A 22,933-nucleotide genomic window follows, 5' to 3' on the forward strand; every position below is an offset into this window, starting at 1 on the left:
ACATTGCAGCATTCCCTCAGCATTGCAGCATTCCACATGAGTGCAGCATTCCGTCAGCAGTACAGCATTCCCAAGTCAGTGCAGCATTCCTTCCACATTGCAGAATTCCTTCCTCATTGCAGCATTCCCACAGCATTGCAGCATTCCCTCGGCATTGCAACATTCCCTCAGAATTGCAGTATTCCTTCAGCAGTGCAGCATTCACTCACCATTGCAGCATTCCCTCCACATTGCAGTATTCCCTCAGCAGTGCAGCATTCCCTCAGCATTGCAGCATTCCACATGAGTGCAGCATTCCGTCAACATTACAGCATACCCAAGTCAGTGCAGCATTCCTTCCACATTGCAGCATTCCCTCAGCATTACAGAATTCCCATGTTAGTGCACCATTCCCTCCACATTGCAGCATACCCAAGTCAGTGCAACATTCCTTCCACATTGCAGCATTCCCAAGTCAGGGTGGCATTCCCTCCACATTGCAGCATTCCCTCAGCATTGCAGCATTCCACAGGAGTGCAGCATTCCGTCAGCAGTACAGCATTCCCAAGTCAGTGCAGCATTCCCTCGGTATTGCAACATTCCCTCAGAATTGCAGTATTCCTTCAGCAGTGCAGCATTCACTCACCATTGCAGCATTCCCTCCACATTGCAGTATTCCCTCAGCATGGCAGCATTCCCTTAGCAGTGCAGCATTCCCTTGGCATTGCAGCATTCCCTCAGAATTGCAGCATTCCTTCAACAGTGCAGTATTCCCTCAGCATTGCAGCATTCCCTCAGCAGTGCAGCATTCCATCGGCATTGCAACATTCCCTCAGAATTGCAGCATTCCTTCAGCAGTGCAGTATTTACTCACCATTGCAGCATTCCCTCAGCATTGCAGCATTCCCTTAGCAGTGCAGCATTCCCTTGGCATTGCAACATTCCCTCAGAATTGCAGCATTCCTTCAGCAGTGCAGCATTCCCTCCACATTGCAGTATTCCCTCAGCAGTGCAGCATTCCCTCAGCATTGCAGCTGTCCCTCCCCATTGCAGCAGTCCCTCCAAATTGCAGCATTCCCACAGCAGTGCAACATTCTCTCCACATTGCAGCTTTCCCTCAGCATTGCAACATTCCCTCCACATTGCAGCATTCCTTCAGCAGTGCAGTATTCCCTCAGCAGTGTGGCATTCCCTCCACAGTGAAGCATTCTCTCAGCATTGCAGCGTTCACTCAACAGTGCAGCATTCCTCAGCAGTGCAGTATTCCCTCAACATTGCAGCATTCCCTCAGCAATACAGCATTCCCTCAGCAGTGCTGCATTCCCTCCAATTGCAGGATTCCCTCAACCTTGCAGCATTCCCTCAGCCTTGCAGCATTCCTTCAACAATGCTGCATTCCCTCCACATTGCAGCATTCCTTCAGCATTGCAGCATTTCCTCCACATTGCAGCATTCCCTCAGCATTGCAGCATTCCCCTGTCAGTGCAGCAATCCCACAGCAGTGCAGCATTCCCTCAGCATTGCAGCATTCCCTCAACAATGCAGCATTTCCTCAGCATTGCAGCATTCACTCCACAGTGCAGCATTCCCACAGCATTGCAGTATTCTTTTAGCATTGCAGCATCCCAAGTCAGTACGGCATTCCCTCCACATTGCAGCATTCCCTCAGCAGTGCAGTATTCCCGCCATATTGCAGCATTCCCTCAGCATAACAGTATTCCCATGTTAGTGCACCATTCCCTCCACATTGCAGCATACCCACGTCAGTGCAGCATTCCCTCCACATTGCTGCATTCCTAAGTCAGTGCAGCATTCCCTCAGCATTGCAGCATTCCCTCAGCATTGCAGCATTCCACATCAGTGCAGCATTCCGTCAGCAGTACAGCATTTCCATGTCAGTGCAGCATTCCTTCCACATTGCAGCATTCTCTCCACATTGCAGCATTCCCTCAGCAGTGCAGCATTCCCTCAGAATTGCAGCATTCCCTCAGCATTGCAGCATTCCCTCAGAATTGCAGCATTCCTTCAGCAGTTCAGCATTCCCTCAGCATTGCAGCATTCCCTCAGAATTGCAGCATTCCTTCAGCAGTGCAGCATTCCCTCAGCAGTGCAACATTCCCTCGGCATTGCAGCATTCCCGCAGCTGTGCAGCATTCCCTCAGAATTGCAGCATTCCCCCATCATTGCAGCATTCCTTCAGCAGTGCAGCATTCCCTCGGCATTTCAACATTCCCTCAGAATTGAAGCATTCCTTCACCATTGCAGCATTCTCTCAGCAGTGCAGCATTCTCTCAACATTGCAGCATTCCCTCAGCATTGCAGCATTCCCACAGCAGTGCTGCATTCCATTCACATTGCAGCATCCCTGCACATTGCAGTATTCCCTCAACATTGCAGCATTCCCTCCACTTTGCAGCATTCCCCTGTCAGTGCAGCATTCCCACAGCATTGCCGCATTCCCTCGGCATTGCCGCATTCCCTCAGCATTGCCGCATTCACTCTAAGGTGCAGCATTCCCACAGCATTGCAGTATTCTCTCAGCATTGCAGCATTCCCAAGTCAGTACGGCATTCCCTCCACATTGCAGCATTCCCTCAGCAGTGCAGCATTCCCGTTATATTGCAGCATTCCCTCAGCATTACAGAATTCCCATGTTAATGCAGCATTCCCTCCACATTGCAGCATTCCCAAGTCAGTGCAGCATTCCCTCCACATTGCAGCATTCCCTCAGCATTGCATCATTGCCTCAGCAGTGCAGCATTCCCATGTCAGTGCAGCATTCGCTCCACATTGCAGTATTCCCTCAGCAGTGCAGCATTCCCTCGGCATTGCAGCATTCCCACAGCAGTGCTACATTCTCTCCACATTGCAGCATTCCTCCAAGTTGCAGCATTCCCTCAGCAGTGCAGCATTCCCTCACCATTGCAGCATTCCTACCACACTGCAGCATTCCCTCAGCATTGCAGCATTCCCACAGCAGTGCAACATTCTCTCCACATTGCAGCTTTCCCTCAGCAATGCAGCATTCCCTCAGCATTGCAGCATTCCCCTGTCAGTGCAGCATTCCCTCTACATTGCAGCATTCCCTCAGCAGTGCAGCATTCCCTCAGCATTGCAGTATTCTCTCAGCATTGCAGCTTTCCCAAGTCAGTACGGCATTCCCTCCACATTGCAGCATTCCCTCAGCAGTGCAGCATTCCCTCCACATTGCAGCATTCCCTCAGCAGTGCAGCATTCCCTCCATATTGCAGCATTCCCTCAGCATTACAGCATTCCCATGTTAGTGCCCCATTCCCTCCACATTGCAGCATACCCACATCAGTGCAGCATTCCCTCCACATTGCAGCATTCCCATGTCAGTGCAGCATTCCCGCAGCATTCCCGCAGCATTGCAGCATTCCCTCAGCATTGCAGCATGCCACATCAGTGCAGCATTCCGTCAGCAGTGCAGAATTCCCTCAGCATTGCAGCATTCCCTTGGCATTGCAGCATTCCTTTGGTATTGCAGCATTCCTTCAGTATTGCAGCATTCGCTCCACGGTGCAGTATTCCCTCAGCATTGCCATACTCCCTCAGCATTGCAGCATTCCCAAGTCAGTACGGCATTCCCTCCACCTTGCACCATTCCCTCAGCCGTGTGGCATTCCCTCCTCGGTATAGCATTCCCACAGCATTCCAGCATTCTGTCAGCATTACAGTATTCCCATGTTAGTGCAGCATTCCCTCCACATTGCAGCATTCCCTCAGCAGTGCAGCATTCCCTCCACATTGCAGCATTCCCTCAGCATCGCAGCATTCCCACGGCATTGCAGCATTCTCTTCACATTGCAGAATTCCCTCAGCATTGCAGCATTCCCACATCAGTGCAGCATTCACTCAACAGTGCAGCATTCCCACAGCATTGTAGCATTCCCTCAGCATTGCAGTTTCCACATCAGTGCAGCATTCTGTCAGCAGTGCAGCTTTCCCATGTCAGTGCAGCATTCCCTCCACATGGCAGCATTCTCTCCAGTTTGCAGCATTCCCTCAGCAGTGCAGCATTCCCTCAGCATTGCAGCATTCCCTGAGCAGTCTGGCATTCTCTCAGCATTGCAGCATTCCCAAGTCAGTGCGGCATTCCCTCCACATTGCAGCATTTCCTCAGCAGTGTAGCATTCCCACATTAGTACAGCATTCTCTCCACATTGCAGCATTCCCTCAGCAGTGCAGTTTTCCCTCAGCATTGCAATATTCCCTCAGCAGTGCAGCAATCCCACGTCAGTGCAGCATTCCCTCCACAGTGCAGCATTCCCTCAGCAGTGCAGCATTCCCACATTAGTGCAGCATTCCCTCAACATCGCAGCATTCCCACGGCATTGCAGCATTCCCTCAGCAGTTCAGCATTCCTTCAGCATTGCAGCATTCCCTCCACATTGCAGCATTCCCACATCAGTGCAGCATTCTCTTCACATTGCAGAATTCCCTCAGCATTGCAGCATTCCCACATCAGTGCAGCATTCCCACCACATTGCAGCATTCACTCAACAGTGCAGCATTCCCTCAGCATTGCAGAATTCCACATCAGCGCAGCATTCTGTCAGCAGTGCAGCATTCCCTCCACAATGCAGCATTCCCTCAGCAGTGCAGCATTCCCTCAGCATTGCAGCATTCCGTCGACATTGCAGTATTCCCTCAGCATTGCAGCATTCCCTCCACATTGCAGCATTCCCTCCACATTGCAGCATTCCCACATCAGTGCAGCATTCCCTCCACATTGCAGCATTCCCCTGTCAGTGCAGCATTCCCTCAGCATTGCAGCATTCCTTCAGCGTTGCAGCACTCCCTCCACATTGCAGCATTCCCTCAACATTGCAGTATTCCCTCAGCAATGCAGCATTCCCTCAGCAGTGCAGCATTCCCTCCACATTGCAGCATCCTCTCCATATTGCAGTATTCCCTCAACATTGCAGCATTCCCTGAGCAATGCAGCATTCCCTCCACATTGCAGCATTCCCCTGTCAGTGCAGCATTCCCCTGTCAGTGCAGCTTTCCGTCAGCATTGCTGCATTCCCTCCACATTGCAACATTCCCTCCACAGTGCTGCATTCCCTCAGCAGTGCAGCATTCCCACAGCATTGCAGCATTCCCTCCACATTACAGTATTCCCTCAGCAGTGCAGCATTCCCTCAACATTGCAGCATTCCCTCCAGTTTGCAGCATTCCCTCAGCATTGCAGCATTCCCAAGTCAGTACGACATTCCCTCCACATTGCAGCAGTCCCACGGCATGGCAGCATTCCCTCCACGGTGTAGTATTCCCTCAGCATTGCAATACTCCCTCAGCACTGCAGCATTCCCAAGTAAGTACGACATTCCCTCCACCTTGCAGCATTCCCTCAGCCGTGTGGCATTCCCTCCTCGGTATAGCATTCCCACAGCATTGCAGCATTGCAGCATTCCCACGGCATTACAGCATTCCTTCCACAGTGCGGCACTCCCTCAGCATTGCAGAATTCCCTCAGGATTGCAGCATTCCCACATCAGTGCAGCATTCCCTCAGCATTGCAGAATTCCACATCAGCGCAGCATTCTGTCAGCAGTGCAGCATTCCCTCCACAATGCAGCATTCCCTCAGCATTGCAGTATTCCGTCAGCATTGCAGCATTCCCTCCACATTGCAGCATTCCCTCAGCAGTGCATCATTCCCACATCACTGCAGCATTCCCTCAGCAGTGCAGCATTCCAAAGTCAGTGCAGCATTCCCTCCACATTGCAGTATTCACTCCGCTGTGCAGCGATTCCTCCACATGGCAGCATTCCCTCAGCAGTGCAGCATTCCATCCACATTGCAGCATTCCATCCACATTGCAGCATTCACTCCATAGTGCAGCATTCCCACAGCAGTGCGGCATTCCCATATCTGTGCAGCATTCCCTCAGCAGTGCAGCATTCCCTCCACATTGCAGCATTCCCTCAGCATCGCAGTATTCCCTCAGCATTGCAGCATTCCCACATTAATGCAGCGTTCCCACAGCAGTGCGGCATTCCCACATCAGTGCTGCATTCCCTCAGCATTGCAGCATTCCCACATCAGTGCAGCATTCTCTTCACATTGCAGAATTCCCTCAGCATTGCAGCATTCCCACATCAATGCAGCATTCCCTCGGCATTGCAGCATTCCCTCAGCATTGCAGTATTCTCTCAGCATTGCAGCATTCCCAAGTCAGCACGGCATTCCCTCCACATTGCAGCATTTCCTCAGCAGTGAAGCATTCCCACATTAGTGCTGCATTCTCTCCACATTGCAGCATTCCCTCATCATTGCAGCATTCCCACGGCATTACAGCATTCCCTCCACAGTGCGGCACTCCCTCAGCATTGCAGCATTCCCTCCACATTGCAGCATTCCCACATCAATGCAGCATTCTCTTCACATTGCAGAATTCCCTCAGCATTGCAGCATTCCCATATCAGTGCAGCATTCCCTCCACAATGCAGCATTCCCTCGGCATTGCAGCATTCCCTCTGCCATGCAGCATTCCCTCCACATTGCAGCATTCATTTCACAGTGCAGCATTCCCTCCACATTGCAGCATTCCCTCAGCATTGCAGTATTCCCTCAGCAGTGCAGCATTCCCTCAGCAGTGTGGCATTCCCTCAGCAGTGTGGCATTCCCTCCATATTGCAGCATTCTCTTCACATTGCAGCATTCCTTCAGCATTGCAGCATTCCCTCAGCAGTGCAGCATTCCCAAGTCAGTGCGGCATTCCCTCCACATTGCAGCATTCCCTCAGCATTGCAGCATTCCCTCAGCAGTGCATCTTTCCCAAGTCAGTGCGGCATTCCCTCCACTTTGCAGCATTCCCTCAGCAGTGCATCTTTCCCACCACAGTGAAGCATTCCTTCAGCATTGCAACATTCCACATCAGTGCAGCATTCCCATGTCAGTGCAGCATTCCCTCCACATTGCAGCATTCCCTCCACATTGCAGCATTCACTCCACATTGCAGCATTCCCTCAGCAGTGCAGCATTCCCTCAGCAGTGTGGCATTCCCTCCATGTTGTAGCATTCCCTCAGCATTGCAGCATTCCCTCAGCATTGCAGCATTCCCTCTGCATTGCAGCATTCCCTCTGCATTGCAGCATTCTCTCCACATTGTAGCATTCCCAAATCAGTGCAGCATTCCCTCAGCATTGCAGCATTCCCACATTAGGGCAGCATTCTCTCCACATTGCAGCATTCCCTCAGCAGTGCAGCATTCCCTCAGCAGTGTGGCATTCCCTCCATGGTGTAGCATTCCCTCAGCATTGCAGCATTCCCTCAGCAGTGCAGCATTCCCTCAGCAGTGCAGCATTCCCTCCACATTGCAGCATTCCCTCAGCAGTGCAGCATTCCCTCCATGTTGCAGCATTCCCTCAGCAGTGCAGTATTCCCTCCATTGCAGCGTTCCCTCAGCTTGGCTGCATTCCCTCAGCAGTGCAGTATTCCCTCCACATTGCAGCATTCCCTCCACATTGCAGCGTTCCCTCAGCATTGGCTGCATTCCCTTAGCAGTGCAGCATTCCCTCCACATGGTACTGCGGTGTCAGCCTGTGCTATCTGACCAAGACCTAACTCAAGGTTGAGAATGTTCAATGAACTGAACATTTGGGAAGGTTTACACATTGGTGGCTGGAATGTTGTATCCTTACTGTGTGACATAGCACATCCAGTGAGGTCGTACGATAGCCAATAAGGAATGTTCAAAATTCTTGTGCGAGAGATTGGAAACTGTTGCATCCAACCTTCCTGGCCCAGGTAGAAAACAGCTGAATACAGATGCAAGCATTTGCTCATCGATGTCAATTCTAAATTCAACGACGTACTCCCCACTGAATACAGATAGAAAAAGCAAGGAAAATAAACTTCCTTTTTTTATCCTTGCTGAGATTGCTTCGCAGATTTTAATCTCTATTTGCTGCATTAAAGCACCAGTTTTCATCCACTTCACTTGTTATTCCCCGAAAATGATCGGAAAGGTCCAAACTGCGTGAAACCTTGCATTAGAGATATAATTTTCTTGGTGAATAAATGATCTGTCTAAAGTAACTATATTTGTATTCTTTATGAAACATTATAGATTGAAAATTAATTACGTTTGCATGAAATATTACTTCAAGTTAATGACTGGCTTCAAAGCAGTTTTAGATTAGATTCCCTACAGTGTGGAAACACGCCCTTCAGCCCAGCGAGTCCACACTGACCCTCTGAAGAGTAACCCCCTCCCCTGTGACTAATGTACCTAACACTGTGGCCAATTCACCTGGTCTGTGGAAGGAAACCGGAGCAAACCCGCACAGACACAGGGAGAACATACAAACTCCATACGGACAGTGACCCAAGGCCAGAATCGAACCTAGGACCCGGTGCTGTAAGACAGCGGTGCTAACCACCATGCCACCCACTGGTTTTGTGGAACAGTAGAAGTTTCCCACACTTACTGGTGATAAATCAGAAAGCAATTGGGCAGCATGGTGGCTCACAGCGCTAGTTTGATTCCAGCCTCGGACTGTCTGTGTAGAATTTGCATTTTGCCCGTGTCTGCATGGGTTTGCTCCGGTTTCCTCCCACTATCCAAAAATGTGCAGGTTAAGTGAAGTGGCTATTCTTAATTTTCCCAGACTGTTCAGGGATGTGTAGGTTAGGTGTATTAGTCAGGGGCAAGTATAGGGTAAGGGAATGGGGTCTGGGTGGGTTGCTCTTCGGAGGATTGGTGTGAACTTGTTGGGCCGAAGGGCCTGTTTCCACACTGTAGGGATTCTAATTCCTCTCTGAGGGAGAAATATCTACATATGTTATACTAACATTAAACAAATACATTTTGTTGAAAAGTTTAAACAAGACAATTTTTAGAACGGCAGTGAAAAAGAGAAACAGTATTTGTCCAGTGCAGAGTACGGATTGGTTGGAAATGGACTCTGATTGGCAGGAGTTTTGCAATGAGAATGCATGAGTTAGATGATGACGAGCAGTAACTGCCGAGCTGAGGTTAAATTTAAATCAGACAGGTTGACTCTGATAAGTCAAGGAATTGTCCAAACAATTGAACGAGAGAATGTCATCTACACTGCAGTCATCACACACTGCGTGTGTCACTGTGTGGTTCACTGTGTGTGTCACTGTGTGGTTCACTGTGTGTGTCACTGTGTGGTTCACTGTGTGTGTCACTGTGTGGTTCACTGTGTGTGTCACTGTGTGGTTCACTGTGTGTGTCACTGTGTGGTTCACTGTGTGTGTCACTGTGTGGTTCACTACCACATACAAGATGATCAAAGGATTAGATAGGGTTGACAGTGAGAGCCTTTTTCCAAGGATGGTGATGACTAGCATGAGGGCACGTAGCTTTAAATTGAGGGGTGATAGATATAGGACAGATGTCAGAGGTAGTTTCTTTACTCAGAGAGTTGTAGGGGCATAGACCTGACAACTTTAAGGGCATTTAAGTGGTCATTGGATGAATATATGGATGATGATGAAATAGTGTAGGTTCAATGGACTTCAGATCAGTTTCCCAGGTCGATGCATCATCAAGAACTGAAAAGCCTCTACTGCGCTGTATCGTTCTATGTTCTGTACACAGCCCTCCAGTTGTGCTGTCATGCCACACCTGCAGATGAAGTCAGAGGTTGATGGTGGTTTTATTGAGAAGGTTTGGAGTGGGAGGAGCAGTTGAGGGATAGATGGTGTTGGTGAGGGACTTGGGTTGAGAGGGGATTGACTGAGTGAAGCTTATGGAGAGGGGGCTGAGAGGATTGGGTAGTTTGGCACTTTGCTGCTGAGAGGTTATGGAGCTAGAAACTGAGCTGGAAAATCATCACTCAAAATCCAGTTCCTAGTCAGTCACCCTTTAAGTTTCATCACATGAGATAGATACAGGGGACACAGGAGCAGCAGTGTGTATCATTGACCAGATACACTGCAGAAATTCACCAAAAATCCTGAAACAGCACCTTACAAACCCACAATTTCTTCCATTCAGAAGGACAAGGGCAGCAGATTCATGGGATTACCATCCCCTGGAAGATCCCCTCCAGGCCACTCACCATCTTGACCTTGAAGTATATGGGTGTTCCTTCACTGTCACTGGGTCAAAATCCTGGAACTCACTCCCCAAGGTCATTGTGGGTTTTTTACTGTAGCAGTTCAAAATGGAAGCTCAACCTCACCTTCTCAAGGGGCAACTAGAGATGGGCAATAAATGCTGGCCACCAGCAATACCCATGCATACGAATGAAAAATGGCTAGTGAGATACTGAAACTGTCCAGTGTGGGTCACAGTGAGATACCGAAACTGTCCAGTGGGGGTCACGGTGAGATACCGAAACTGTCCAGTGTGGGTCACGGTGAGATACTGAAACTGTCCAGTATGGGTCACGGTGGGATACTGAAACTGTCCAGTATGGGTCCTGTGCTATTGTTCCTTGTGTCTCCCATCAGGAAAGAGCTGTGACTGAACTCATAGGGATCACCAGGCGAAATTCTAAAGTCAGGAACTTTGCTGATGAATAAATAGTCTTCCAAAAAAAGATATTTATTAATTTGAACTTCACAAGGAACGGAAACATGAAAATATTATCAATACTGAAGTAATTTCAAGACATTTCATCGATAATTTAACATGCCATTAGTGGTTTAAATACATGGTAATATTTATAATCAAACAGTTCTCTGTCCTCCAACAAGGTTTTGCATTCCTGATACACAGTCTGATGGAATAACTTTCCATTTCTCAATCAGTTCTCCTTGTTCTGACGGAATTTGTCCCATAAAGCTGAAAGTCGGATTTGAAGATCCTGGTGAATTTCTGCGTATGGTGCGAGTCTGTCTTGCATCTCCTGGACATTCTGACTGATTATTTGATGCAGCTCCTCTGAATAGGGGGTGATGTTCTGGTGGAACTCTTCAATGTTCTGGTTAATGATGCTGTTGAGATCTTCAATGTATGGAGCCAGATTTTGGTTCATGCTTCCCAAGTTCTCATTGAGTTTCACTTTCAGTTCTGCAATGTAAGGGACTAGCCTTTGCTTCAGAACTTCCACATTCTCATCCAGCTTTGTCTGCAGCTCCTCAGCATAAGGTGCAACCCTCTGAGTCATTTCACTGATCTGTTGGTTCATCTTGTTCTGGACATCACTGGCGTAAGGACTCAGGCTATCGCGGAGCTCCTGCACTTTCTCATCTAGCTGGCTGCGGAATTCCCTCGCATTTACACTCACCTTCTGCCTGAGATTATTGACATTGTCCTGAATCTCCAGCTGGAGCTGCTCAGCGTAGGGAGTGAGAACACCCCTCAGGTTTTCAGCATTCTCGCTCAGTTTGTCCTGAAGAGCTTTGGTGTAGGGAGCCACTGTCTGGCGAAGTTCCTCAGCATTATTCCTCAGCTGCTGTTGGAGTTGCTCATTGTAAGGTGTCAGCTTACGGTGGAATTCTGCAAGGTTTCTACTCAGGCTCTGGTGGACTCCATCAGCAAAAGGAGCAAGTTTCCTGCTCAGGTCCTGCAGCTCGTGCCTGATCGTCTGCCGAAGTTTCTCACTGTCAAACGTCACCTTCAGACGCAGCTCGTCTGTGAGGGGAGCCAGTTTCTGGCGGAGATTCTCAGTGTAGTCTTGGACAGCCTCCACATTATCCTTTAGGAAATCACTGGAAAAGAGAGAGACATTTTGAACACATTTTGTTGGATTTGCTCCTGCTTATTTCAAGAGGGAATACTGACCAAGTGCAATTCTCTGACAGCTATTACACAGGAGTAAAGATGTTACACTGAATTATCTTGTGGAAGACAGAGCACAATTCCTACATCCTTCAATCCTTCCCTTGCTGTTAGCATCAACAATCAAGAGGGGACAGACATAAGATTGGGCAATGTGGCCTCCTATGTGTATGGGACTCAAAAAGGATATTCATACTGGACATATAACTTGACATGAAGCAGAGCAAACAGGAGATATACAAATCTTTAACAGAGTTCTGGTGTTTGGGTGGATTCCAAAAATTTGGGTTATTTGTCAAAGATATTGGTTCAAGTGTAACAAATAGTTGATCAGAACAGTATTCCAAATAACTTGTTAACCACTTTTTATCGACAATATCTTATTTATTGGCTGTCCTTAAGGATGTATGAACTTGCACACTAAGCAACCTGATCCTCTCTACTTCCTAGGGTTCTACTATTCAATGTGCTCCCCCTGCCTTGTTAGTCCTCTCAAAATCCACCACCTGACACTTTTAATTAAATCATTAGATTAACTTCCATTCACCATTGTTCAATCCACATGACCAACCAATCTATAATCTCATTCCTGATTGGTTAGAAATCCTCACTCTAATTGCTCCCAAGATTCAAGTAAAATGTGTTTGCATCAGTCTCCAGCTTTCCTGAAGAAGGGCTTATGCCTGAAATGTCGATTCTCCTGCTCCTTTAATGCTGCCTGACCTGCTGTGCTTTTCCAGCAACACATTTTTAATGCTACCAAACATTCCAAACTCACCGGAGCTGATCGCTGATTTCTGAGCCCTGGATCTGGTCAATATTGTCCTTGGCATTGTTGGTCAACTGACTGATGTAGTCCCAGAAAGCATCCTGGACCTCATCTCCGTGGACCTGAACCTGGGAGCCTGGGGGAGGAAAGAAATAACAATTAAAATGGGAGTTTTTCTTGGTTATTCCCGAGACAACAGCTTGTGAAAGAGTAACCTCAATGCAGCCTGCCTACTGCTCGCTCATCACTGACTGCACACATAAACAGGTCATTGTGTTAAACCATTATTTTTAACTACTTAAGATGAGATTAAAATGAATCCAAATAAACAGGTGATGCAAGTTTGCCCTCAACAACCAATAACCCTGGGGGTTACCATTAACCAGAAACTGGACTAGACCAGCCATGTAGACACAGTGGCTGCAACAGCAAGTCAGAGGTAGGAATATTACAGCAAGTAACTCATCTCCTGACTCCCCAAAGCCTGCCCATCGGGACACAAGGCCGGAGTGTGATGGAATAGTCCCCACTTGTTGGATGGGTGCAGCTCCAACAAAACTCCAGAAGCTTGACATCCTTCAGGAGAAAGCAGTGAGGTTTTCCACATGAAACTGAAGCAGTTAAGGGACTATTCAGCACTTCGATCTTCCTCTGCCGGCCAGTTAGATAGATCACCATGTCTGTGTTTTGTAATCCTCATTTCTATCTATCCTGATAAATTTTGATTCCTTTGCTACCAAGGATCTATCATCTCTGCCTTTAAAGATGTTCAGTGACACTGCTTCCACAGCCTTCTGAAGGAACAGAACGCTCTGAGAAATAATATTTCTCCTCCCCTGTCCTGAAAGAGCAAATGTTAATGTTTATTCAGTGCTGCCTAATTCTGGACTCACTCACATAAAGAAACAGGCTTTCCATGCCCAATCAAGATCCAATATACAAGAAAAGTTACTCCACACACTTTTCTAAATTCCAATGGAAATAATCCCAGCCTGTCCAACCTATCCTCAAGAGCCAACCCACTCATTCCCAGGTATCAATCATGTATACTTCCTCTGAATTGTCTCCCAATGTATTTACATCCTTGTTTAAAAAAAAGGCGAGACCAAAACGACACTGTATTTGAGAATGTGGTCCCCATCAATGCCCTGTATAAGCATAACGTCCCCACTTTTATGTTCAATTCCTCCTGTAATAAAGAACAGCATTCCACTGGCCTCCTTGATTACGTGCTGTATCTGCTAACTAGCACTAGAATAACTAGATTCCTCCGCACCTCCCAATCTGCGGTCCTTTTCTATTTAAGCAATAATTTACTTTATTATTCTTTCTGTAATTCTACATTCTTCCACATCTGCCAGATGTTTACCCACTGACTGAAACCTAACCGTATCCTAGTCTGCACTATCCTGATGTCTTCTACACAACATACTCTCTGACCTATCTGTGTGTCAGCTGTGCATCAATTTAGAATGCCTCTGCTTCCCTCTAATCTCAGTCAAAGATATAAATTGTAAAAGTCTGAGACGCAGCACAGACCCCAGTGAGAGACAGAAAAAACCTCTAGCACAAAATATTCCAAACACAGCAGAAAATATAAAATATTTACCTAACACCAAGAAAGCAGTTAGAAGCACAAGGATTGCTCTGGGAAACATCCTGGATTTTGTGCAAATTAATTACAATTTCTGTTCTTCTTTACAGCTGGTCTGTGAAAAGACAAATATCAGAGTTAGGCTGAGGTTTAAATCTTTAAGTGCCATTTATTGCTTCCAGGAAGCAACTTTGCTCCCGTGAACAATCTCCTTCATATGTTTGCAGCAGAATCTGAGTGTTATTAACTACATACAAACCGCAACATTATTTACAAACACAGTATTCTCATCATTTGTCAGTGCTGACCACTGGTTGATGTATGTACTGTACTACCTGACACAGATACATCTGCTGAGCCATTGTCCCTGTTTAAACCCCAGGCTGCAGTGTTGAGAATAGCAGCTGCTTGAGCCAGTGTTTCCCTCACCTGCTTCTACTGATCCTAGAGCTCCGTGTCCCAGTCTCACCGGCACTTGCTCTATATAAGCCGAATCTTATCAGCCGTTGATAAGGAGTTGGTCTGTTTGTGCAGGTTCATCATCTTCCACTGATCCCAAGAAAACGTGGAACTTCCAACATCTCTGTCACTGTGAACTGTGATACATTTGCTCAAATGTGGTCCCAACTCTAATGAGCGGCCAAATTCCAATTCAGATAAATTTTTTAGAGCAAAGATCATAATTTAATAACACGTGTAGTGTCAAGAGACAGATGATAAAGGGCTTCATAGAGAAAACACTGAGAAACTGTTTCAGTGGCAGGATGGTCAGTAACCAGAGGGGCACAGAGTGAGGGGATCTGAGAAAGGATGGCGGAGTGGTTAGTGGGGTGCAGTTTACAGCTAGTGACTGTGATCTGGGGACTCTAAGAGGCTGAGAGTGAGGTGGAAGCAGATTCAATGGGAACTTCCAAAAGGGGAAATGGATAATTTTTTGAGGACAGAACTGTGAAGGCCCTGAGAAAAACGCTGTGGGCATGGGGAGACAGGGTGTGGATGAACTTTCAGTGAGTTAGACATGATGGGCCAAATGGTCACATTTTGCATTAAGCTTTTTTGAGATAAGGTCCCTTAGCATCTAAACAAACAACATCTTATAAACCGACTGAAACTTCAGTGTAGCCCACCAGATACTGTCCTCAGAGATACTTCCCACAGTGTTTCCTGCTACATTAAAGACACTTCAGTAGCTGAGAGATCTTTGGGACATTTTGAGGTGATAAACAGCCTGTCTGATCATTGTGTGTTGTATTGAATATTGAGAGAGGCTGGAGCAGGTGGGTGAACATGACCTGCTGCTTCTATTGGAAAATGAATAGTCTTGCTTCCCAAGGCTGGCTGATTCGGGTACAGGTTATGTTTCAGGCTGTGGATTTCTGGTGGCTGTTTGCAGCAGCAATTAGTATCTGTCCAGGCCACTAGGAGATGAGAACCACATTCCCAGAGGATGTGGAATACCCTCAGGAACCAGTCAATGCCTCTGTCACTCACATACTTACTCATTTATTTTATCTCTCTATCTATCTCTTTTACTTTTTCTTTCTCTCTATCTACCTATTTCTGTCTGTCTTTCTGTTTTTCTCTCTCTCTCTCTATATATATATATATATTTCTGATGGAGCGGTAATGTCACTAAACCAGGAACCCAGAAGCCCAGGCTAATGCTCTGGGTCACAGAGTCAGTCCCACCATAGCAGTTGCTGAAATTTAAATTCAATAAATAAACTTTGGAATTCAAAATTCATCTCAATGATGGTTGATCATGAAATCACTGTGATGGTTGTAAAAACTCACTGATGGACTACCCCGTGGAAAACTACAGGAAATGGTCCAGGAAAGATCAGATGCATTGTTGGTCATCTTCCAAAATGTACAGACTCTGGAGCAGCTCCTACAGACTGGAGGGTGGGGAATGCACTATTTAAAAAGGGAGGGAGAGACCAGTGAGTGTCACCTTTATAGGGGGAAAAGGTAAGAGTCCATTATAAAAGATGTCTCAGCAGCAATGGGATTGCAGAAAGCCAGAATAGTTCTATAAATGGCAAATCATATTTAACAAATTTACTGGAGTTTTCGAGAATGTAACTAGTGGAACTGATAAGGGAGCACCAGTGGATGTGGTGTATTTGGATTTTCAAACGGCTTTTGATAAAGTCCGTCTTAGGAGATTTGTGGGCAAAATTAAAGTACTTGGGATAGATGTTAATATTTGGCAGGGGTCGGGAATTGGTTGACAGACAAGAAACAGAGTGGAAACAGAGAGTGGGAAACAGAAAGTGGCAGGAAGTGATTGGTGTGGTCGCACTCAGATCAATGCTAAGGCCCCAGCTATTCTTGAGGGAACTTTCCAGATAGCACAAAGTTGGGCAGAGTTGTGAGGAGGATGCAAGGAGGCTCCAAGGTTTTTTAAAATTCATCATGGGATCATCGAGGGCATCACCGACGAGGCAGCATTTATTACCCATCCTTAATTGCCCAGAGTGGGGTTAAGAGTCAACCATGTTGCTATGGGTCTGGAGTCATATGGAGGTCAGACCAGGTAAGGATGACAGTTTCTTTCCCTAAAGGACATTAGTGATTTTCCTGATAATCGGTAATGGATTCCCAGTCATCACTAATTCCAGATGTTTATGAATTCAAATTCCACCATCTGCCTTGGTGGGATTTGAACCTGGGACTTTACCTGGGTCTCTGGATTAACAGTTTACCATGAGGCCACCACCTCCCCGGGCGATTTAGTCAGGTTGAGTGAGTGGGAAAATACACAGTGGATACAGTATGTTTATATTAAATGTATAGTTATACTTTTTGTGTGAAAAGCAGAAAGGCAGGTTGTTATTAAATGGTGATGATTTGGAAAGTGTGACTGTGCAAAGGGATCTGAATATCCTTGTACAGCAGTCAATGGAAGTAGACGGGCCAGTGCAGCAAACAACGGGGAAAGCAAATGGTATATTGGCCTTCATTGCAAGAGGATGAGAGTGTAGATGTAGGGATCTCTGACTGTAGTTATACAGGGCCTTAGTGAGAGCATACCCAGAGTAATACTTACAGCAGGAATGCGCTGGTTGACTGAATATTTGGATAATCATAAGATACACATATCAGTGTAAAAACACAGACAATGTAATTGAAACTTGATGCAGGGGTATACACATCATTATTGTACTTTGTTTACAGCACAACTCACTTAAATAATAATGCAACTTCACCTTAAATAAAACTTACTGGCAGAAAGTCTTCCCACTCACACCCTCAACTGACTCAGACATCGTGGCAGACTGCGGTATTTGAGGAGAAATGGACTCGAAATTGAATCAACGTCGATATTCCGTGAGGCTATTCAATTGAGCAACAAATAAAAACTTACATTGAGGAAAATAAATTAAAAATCTGTAATAATTGGACCGAATAATACTGTAAACTTGGTGGTATTTGAGGGATATATTATTGCCAGTTTATCAAGGGTGCCAGTTCATAAGATGCCAGCTAAAACAATGTTTGCTGTATTTGCAATAGAGGGAGCACAGCAAAGGTTCACTCGGCTGATACAGGGATACAGGACTGTCCAAAGAGGAGAGATTGGATTGACTGAGTAGTACAGTAGCTCAGTGGTTAGCACAGTTGCCTTACAGTGCCAGGGACCAGAGTTTGATTCCCGCCTCCGACAGGCTGTCGGTAGGGGTGTTTACACCTTCTCCCAGTGTCTGCGTGAGTTTCCTCCAGTTTGCTCCCACAGTCCAAAGATATGCAGGTTAGATGGATTAGCTATGGAAAATGCAGGGTTGCCAGGATAGTGTGGGGAGGTGGTTGGATGCTCTATGGAGGGCTAAGGTGGACTTGATGGGCCAAATGATCTACTTCCACACCCTAGGGATTCAATGTGTATTCACTAGAGGTTAGAAGGCGAGGGTCTGATTGAAACATAAAATAATCTAACAGGGCTAGATACACTATAGGGTGAATGTTATTCCTGGTTGAGGAATCTAGAACCGGGGGGCAGCCTCAGGATATGGGATAGACCATTTAGGACTAAAATGAGGAAAAATGTCTTCACTCAGAGGGTAATGAATGCAGAAATTTTTACCACAAAATGCTGTGGGGGCCAAATCCCTGAATATATTCAAGAAAGAGATAGATAACATTTCAGATTTTAAAGGCATCAAGGTGTATGGGGAGAAAGCGGGAATATTACATTTGAGAGAAGGGATTAGCTGTGATCATACTGAATGCTGAGCAGGCTGAAAGGGACATCTAGTCAATGCCTGTTCCTATGTCCTTCTCTGGTACAGCCCATCTTGATTGATGATTGCTCTCTAGGGCTGTAAGCGATGGAAACAATTTCTAACCATGCTGGAGATGCCCACAGCCCCTGACCAAAGAAAGGAACACATTCTCTGTCTGTCTCTCTCTCTCTCTCTCTCTGTTTCTTTAGTAATGACAGAATGATCATTCAGACATTGTACTGCTGTTGTCCAGAGTCAAACAATGGAATTTGCTGACTAGTTACAAGTGCTAATTTTACAGATAAACATTTGGCAGGAATTCAATTCAAGAAAATAAACTTCACACGTGGATATTTACTTAACGATGGGTTAAAGTTCACACACACAACGTGGAAGCTGAACATTGAGATCACAAAGCCCAGTGACAGTATTTATTAATTAACCATTTAATTATGGGTTAGAAATCCTGGAAGCGGAATTTGTGCACAATGTATTAGACATTGCTCTGGGTGGCTATTGGATCGTCCTTGGCAGTGAGAAGCATTGGGGTAGCTCAGAGACAGTGACCTCTGCTGACCTCATGAGTTCAGGTCGCGGAGAATAAGAGTGGACAGGTATCAGCCTGAGAGATGGTCTTATGGAATAAAAGTATGATAAAATCTCTGGAAAATTACTTTAAATGGTAGGATTAGGATAAGGATTTAAAGTAACAAACATAATTTCAGCTGCTCAATTTTCAGATACAATAATGGAGGCTAAAACATTACTTAGGAAAGACACTGCTGAGGTTACAGTTTTTTTTGCCAGCCTGCAGCTCCACGAAACATCGTTTGTATTTACCTCTCCGATTATACATCCTTTTACCTTGGCGATTTCCCAATGGTCATTTCATCTCCTCAGCTCTGTGTCCTATCAAAGACCTTTCCTTTAACTCTTTCCTCCTCTCCCTCTTTCTCTGGCTCTAGATGTGTTTAAAACTTGTTATATTCTTGATGTTTTCCAGTGCTGATGAAGGGACAGCATTCCAAAACTTTTACTCTGTTTCTCCACATCAGATGCTGTCTGAGCTGCTGAGTATTTCCCACTTTGCTGGTTTTAGTTTTGATTTTCAGCTCCTACACTAATTCACGGTTATACTGAAGTTGGGATTGTTTGAGTCTGGTGACCCTTTGAAACATTAAGTATGTTTCTTTCTTCAGGTACTGCCAGACCTGCTGAGTTTCTCCATCAATTTCTGTTTTTGTTCTTTCTGTGTTTGATGGCAACCAGGAATCAGCCGTGTGAATCTCCTGTGAACTGCCTCCAATACCAGTCCATCCTTTCTTAAATACAGGGACCAAAGCTCTACACAGCACTCCAGGTGCAGCCTCACCAACAGCCTGTACAGTTAGAACAAGACTTCCCTCTTCAAGGTCAACATTGTCTTTATCTTCTTCATTACTTGCTGCAGCTGCAAGTTAACTTCCTGTTTCATGCACAAGAACACCCAGATCCCTTGGTGCTGCTCTTTTTTGGAGTCTCTCTATCATTAACTAATAGTTTGCCTTTTAATTCTTCCCAGAAAAATGCATACCTTCATATTTTCCAACATTAAACTCCACCTGCCAAGTTTTTGACCACTCACTCCACCTATCGAAATCCCTGTGCAGATTCTTTATATCCTCATCACAACATGCCCTCCCACCTATTTTTGGATACATCAATGACCATAGATACATTACATTCTGCTCCTCCACCAAGTCTTCATACAGGTAGTAAATAATTGAGGCCCCAGGACTGATCCTTGTGGCACTCCACAAGTTACGATACTACTGACCACAACACTATACCTTCCTTCATTAACAAAGTGACCTCACCTCCTTTTCCCTCTGCCTATTCTTCTGCAATTTTGAACAGCTTGAATATTGACTATTCGGTCTTGGTCACCCTGTAACTAAGGCTCTCTAATAGCTATCAAGTCCTATTCATTTATTTCAATTTGTGCCATCAACCCATCTATCTTTATACAAATGCTGCATCTATTCAGAGAAAGAGCCTTGACTTTATCCATTTCTGAGATATTCTGGTTCTGATTTCTATTGTTTATTATTTTCTGCCCCATCCTGTTAGACTTTGATGATCATTTCCCTCTTTATTACCTCGCACCTCTACTCTCATGTTTTGATTTTGAAGCTTTAAACTTCCCTTCAATTGAATGCTCCTCCCAGTGCTTTGCTGCCAGCCTTGTCTAAATGGGCATGCAGACTGGGCAGGATGTGAGCAGTTTCTGGAATCTCCCTATAACCGCTCCGGCTTTCCCATCAGGAATTCTCACAGTCTAGTTTCTATCCTGCAGATGCTGCATATTAATGAGGTGATGTTACTGAAGGTGATAAAGAACAACAATTCCATTAATCCACCTCTTGCTGCTCTTTCCCAGAACTCTGATAGATGTTTCATCTTGCAGCTCCTGACATCTCTCCTCAATTCGCCTCTCACACAATTGTTCAGCTTTAGCACCATAGACCACGATGTTCAGGGTCTGGGAAAGTTCCACCCAAAATCTCTAACTGACCTCATTGGTAATTGAGTAAGACATTGAAATGTGGTTGTGGCAGCAGTGGGACTAGAGAGAGAGCACTCCTCTGGCCTCTCTCATTACTTCTGAGGAAGGGTCATTAGACCCAAAACATTAACTCTGTGTTCTCTCCACAAATGCTGCCAGATCTACTGAGTTTTTCCAGCAATTTCTGTATTTGGGTCTCATTACACCCTCCAGTTCAGTGACCCTACATCTACATTTAGAGTTGCTTTGATTTTAGATTTTGAGTAATGTAGTATTTTGCTTTTAGAGGAAATGAGGTGTCTGAGCTCCTGTACCATGTGCTCCCTGTCTCTGAGCCCAGTTGATGGCAATGCTGAAAAAGGCACATCCCTGATTGAAAACTGCATCAATAAACCATACCTGGGATTTTAAAAAAATCCTTCAAGTCAGTTACTGAACACATTCACAAGAGTGCCTTAAGTGTGCTTTAAGACAAGCAATAAAACTTTTACTAAACAAGGAAAGCATGAACTACATTACAACAGATAAATAGGTTGGAAAGATTTCACTATGAATACCAGAAAAGGATTCAACCTCAGGGTTGGAGGGTTTGAGCTATAAGGAGAGGCTGAACAGGCTGGGGATGTTTTCCCTGGAGCGTTGGAGGCTGAAGGGGTGACCTTATAGAGGTTTATAAAATCATGAGGGCATGGATAAGATAAATAGACAAAGTCTTTTCCCTGGGGTGGGGGAGTCCAGAACTAGAGGGCATGGTTTAGCTTGAGAGGGGAAAGATATAAAAGGGACCTAAGGGGCAATGTTTTCACACAGAGGGTGGTACGTGTATGGAATGAGCTGCCAGAGGCAGTGGTGGAGGCTGGTACAATTATACATTTAAAAGGCATCCAGATGGGTATATGAATAGAAAGGGATTAGAGGCATATGGGTCAAGTGGGACGACATTGGGTTGGGATATCTGGTCGGCATGGACGAGTTGGACCAAAGGGTCTGTTTCCCTGCTGTACATCTCCATGACTCATTCGAGAGAGAGCTGATTGGTGGTGGGTTAACCTGAGGGACACAACATCTCAGGGTGATTGGAGAGATAGACAAGGACGGTTCTCCACAGTAACTTCAGCCAGTGTGGGAATTGAACCCAAATTGTTCGTGTATTCTGCATCACAAACCAACCATCCTGTCAACTGAGGCCCTACTTTGAGGGTTGTAAAACCTCACTGAAAATGTGGGAACACAAACAAGTCCCCAAGCATCCCAACAGAAAGTACATTAAAAACTCCAGAAAAATGAGGCTAAAATAATGTTTCCACCTTCTTAGCATAAAATACATCAGAAGGTCATAAGCTATTGGAGCCTCTGGCAGCTGGTCCTGCTCATTACACCAGGGTAGGTCTGATTGACAGTGAGCTTTGCTGTAAAGTGAAAGCACAAGTCTTCTTGCATGATGGATCGACAGCAGATTAGAGACCCCACCACCCCACAAAAAACTCACACCCCCCACACCAATCCAGTGTGAGAACATGATTCCATCTGTTATCTCAGCTTCTTTGAGATACTGTCTGACCAGAGGAGTATTTCCGGCATTTTCTGATTTATCCTTTGGTATTTCTGGGATCTTGCTGTGTGCTTTGATCATGACAACGCTTCAAAAAAGCACTTTTAAACATGCTGCGCATGTGGTAGATAGTAAATTCAAGGCAATCAAATGTTGCTATAAAATTTAAGTGGTTTGAAAAATTTTTGTTTTTATGTTTTAAGTGGATGAAGACAAGAATGAAAACACCAGAATGATCCACTTAGACCATGGAAGGCGCTACAGAAATGCAGTTATTGCAGTTGTCCATTCCTCCCACCGGGAGGTGGCAGCAGCGTGTCCAGGAGCGGGAGGAGGAGCAGGCCCGAGGCCGGGGACCGGGACCGGGACCGGGACCAGGAGCAGGAGCGAGGCCGATGGCGGTGTCCGCAGGCGAGGCCCCCGGGGGGTCGGGCCCGGGCCCGGGGCCGGGGCCGCTTTTCCCGGATTTAGGGGGGGAGGATGCAGGGCCGAACCTGATCGAGAGTCTGTGCATGAACTGCCTGAAAAATGTGAGTGAGG

General features: G+C 46.0%; 1 protein-coding gene across 1 annotated transcript; it reads right to left on the reverse strand.

The window, feature by feature from the left end:
- Nucleotides 1–10,215: 10,215 nt before the first annotated feature.
- Nucleotides 10,216–15,080, reverse strand: LOC122547750 (apolipoprotein A-IV-like). Its single transcript, XM_043686331.1, has 4 exons — nt 14,500–15,080; nt 14,086–14,185; nt 12,486–12,612; nt 10,216–11,637 (listed from the first exon to the last, which is right to left on the reverse strand). The coding sequence occupies exons 2-4, from the start codon at nt 14,132–14,134 to the stop codon at nt 10,731–10,733; spliced, it is 1,083 nt and encodes a 360-aa protein (XP_043542266.1). The 5' UTR covers nt 14,135–14,185; nt 14,500–15,080; the 3' UTR covers nt 10,216–10,730.
- Nucleotides 15,081–22,933: the final 7,853 nt, after the last annotated feature.

The sequence above is a fragment of the Chiloscyllium plagiosum genome, unplaced genomic scaffold (genome assembly GCF_004010195.1).
Source record: "Chiloscyllium plagiosum isolate BGI_BamShark_2017 unplaced genomic scaffold, ASM401019v2 scaf_4582, whole genome shotgun sequence".
Lineage (NCBI taxonomy): Eukaryota > Metazoa > Chordata > Chondrichthyes > Orectolobiformes > Hemiscylliidae > Chiloscyllium > Chiloscyllium plagiosum.

Bases quoted from the DNA above. Each gene is read 5' to 3' on its own strand.
- LOC122547750 (XM_043686331.1), bottom strand. From the start codon at position 14,134: ATGTTTCCCAGAGCAATCCTTGTGCTTCTAACTGCTTTCTTGGTGTTA. The intron at 12,613-14,085 runs GTAAATATTTTA...TTCCTCCCCCAG, and splicing joins AACTGCTTTCTTGGTGTTAG to GCTCCCAGGTTCAGGTCCAC. The intron at 11,638-12,485 runs GTGAGTTTGGAA...TCTCTTTTCCAG, and splicing joins GAAATCAGCGATCAGCTCCG to TGATTTCCTAAAGGATAATG.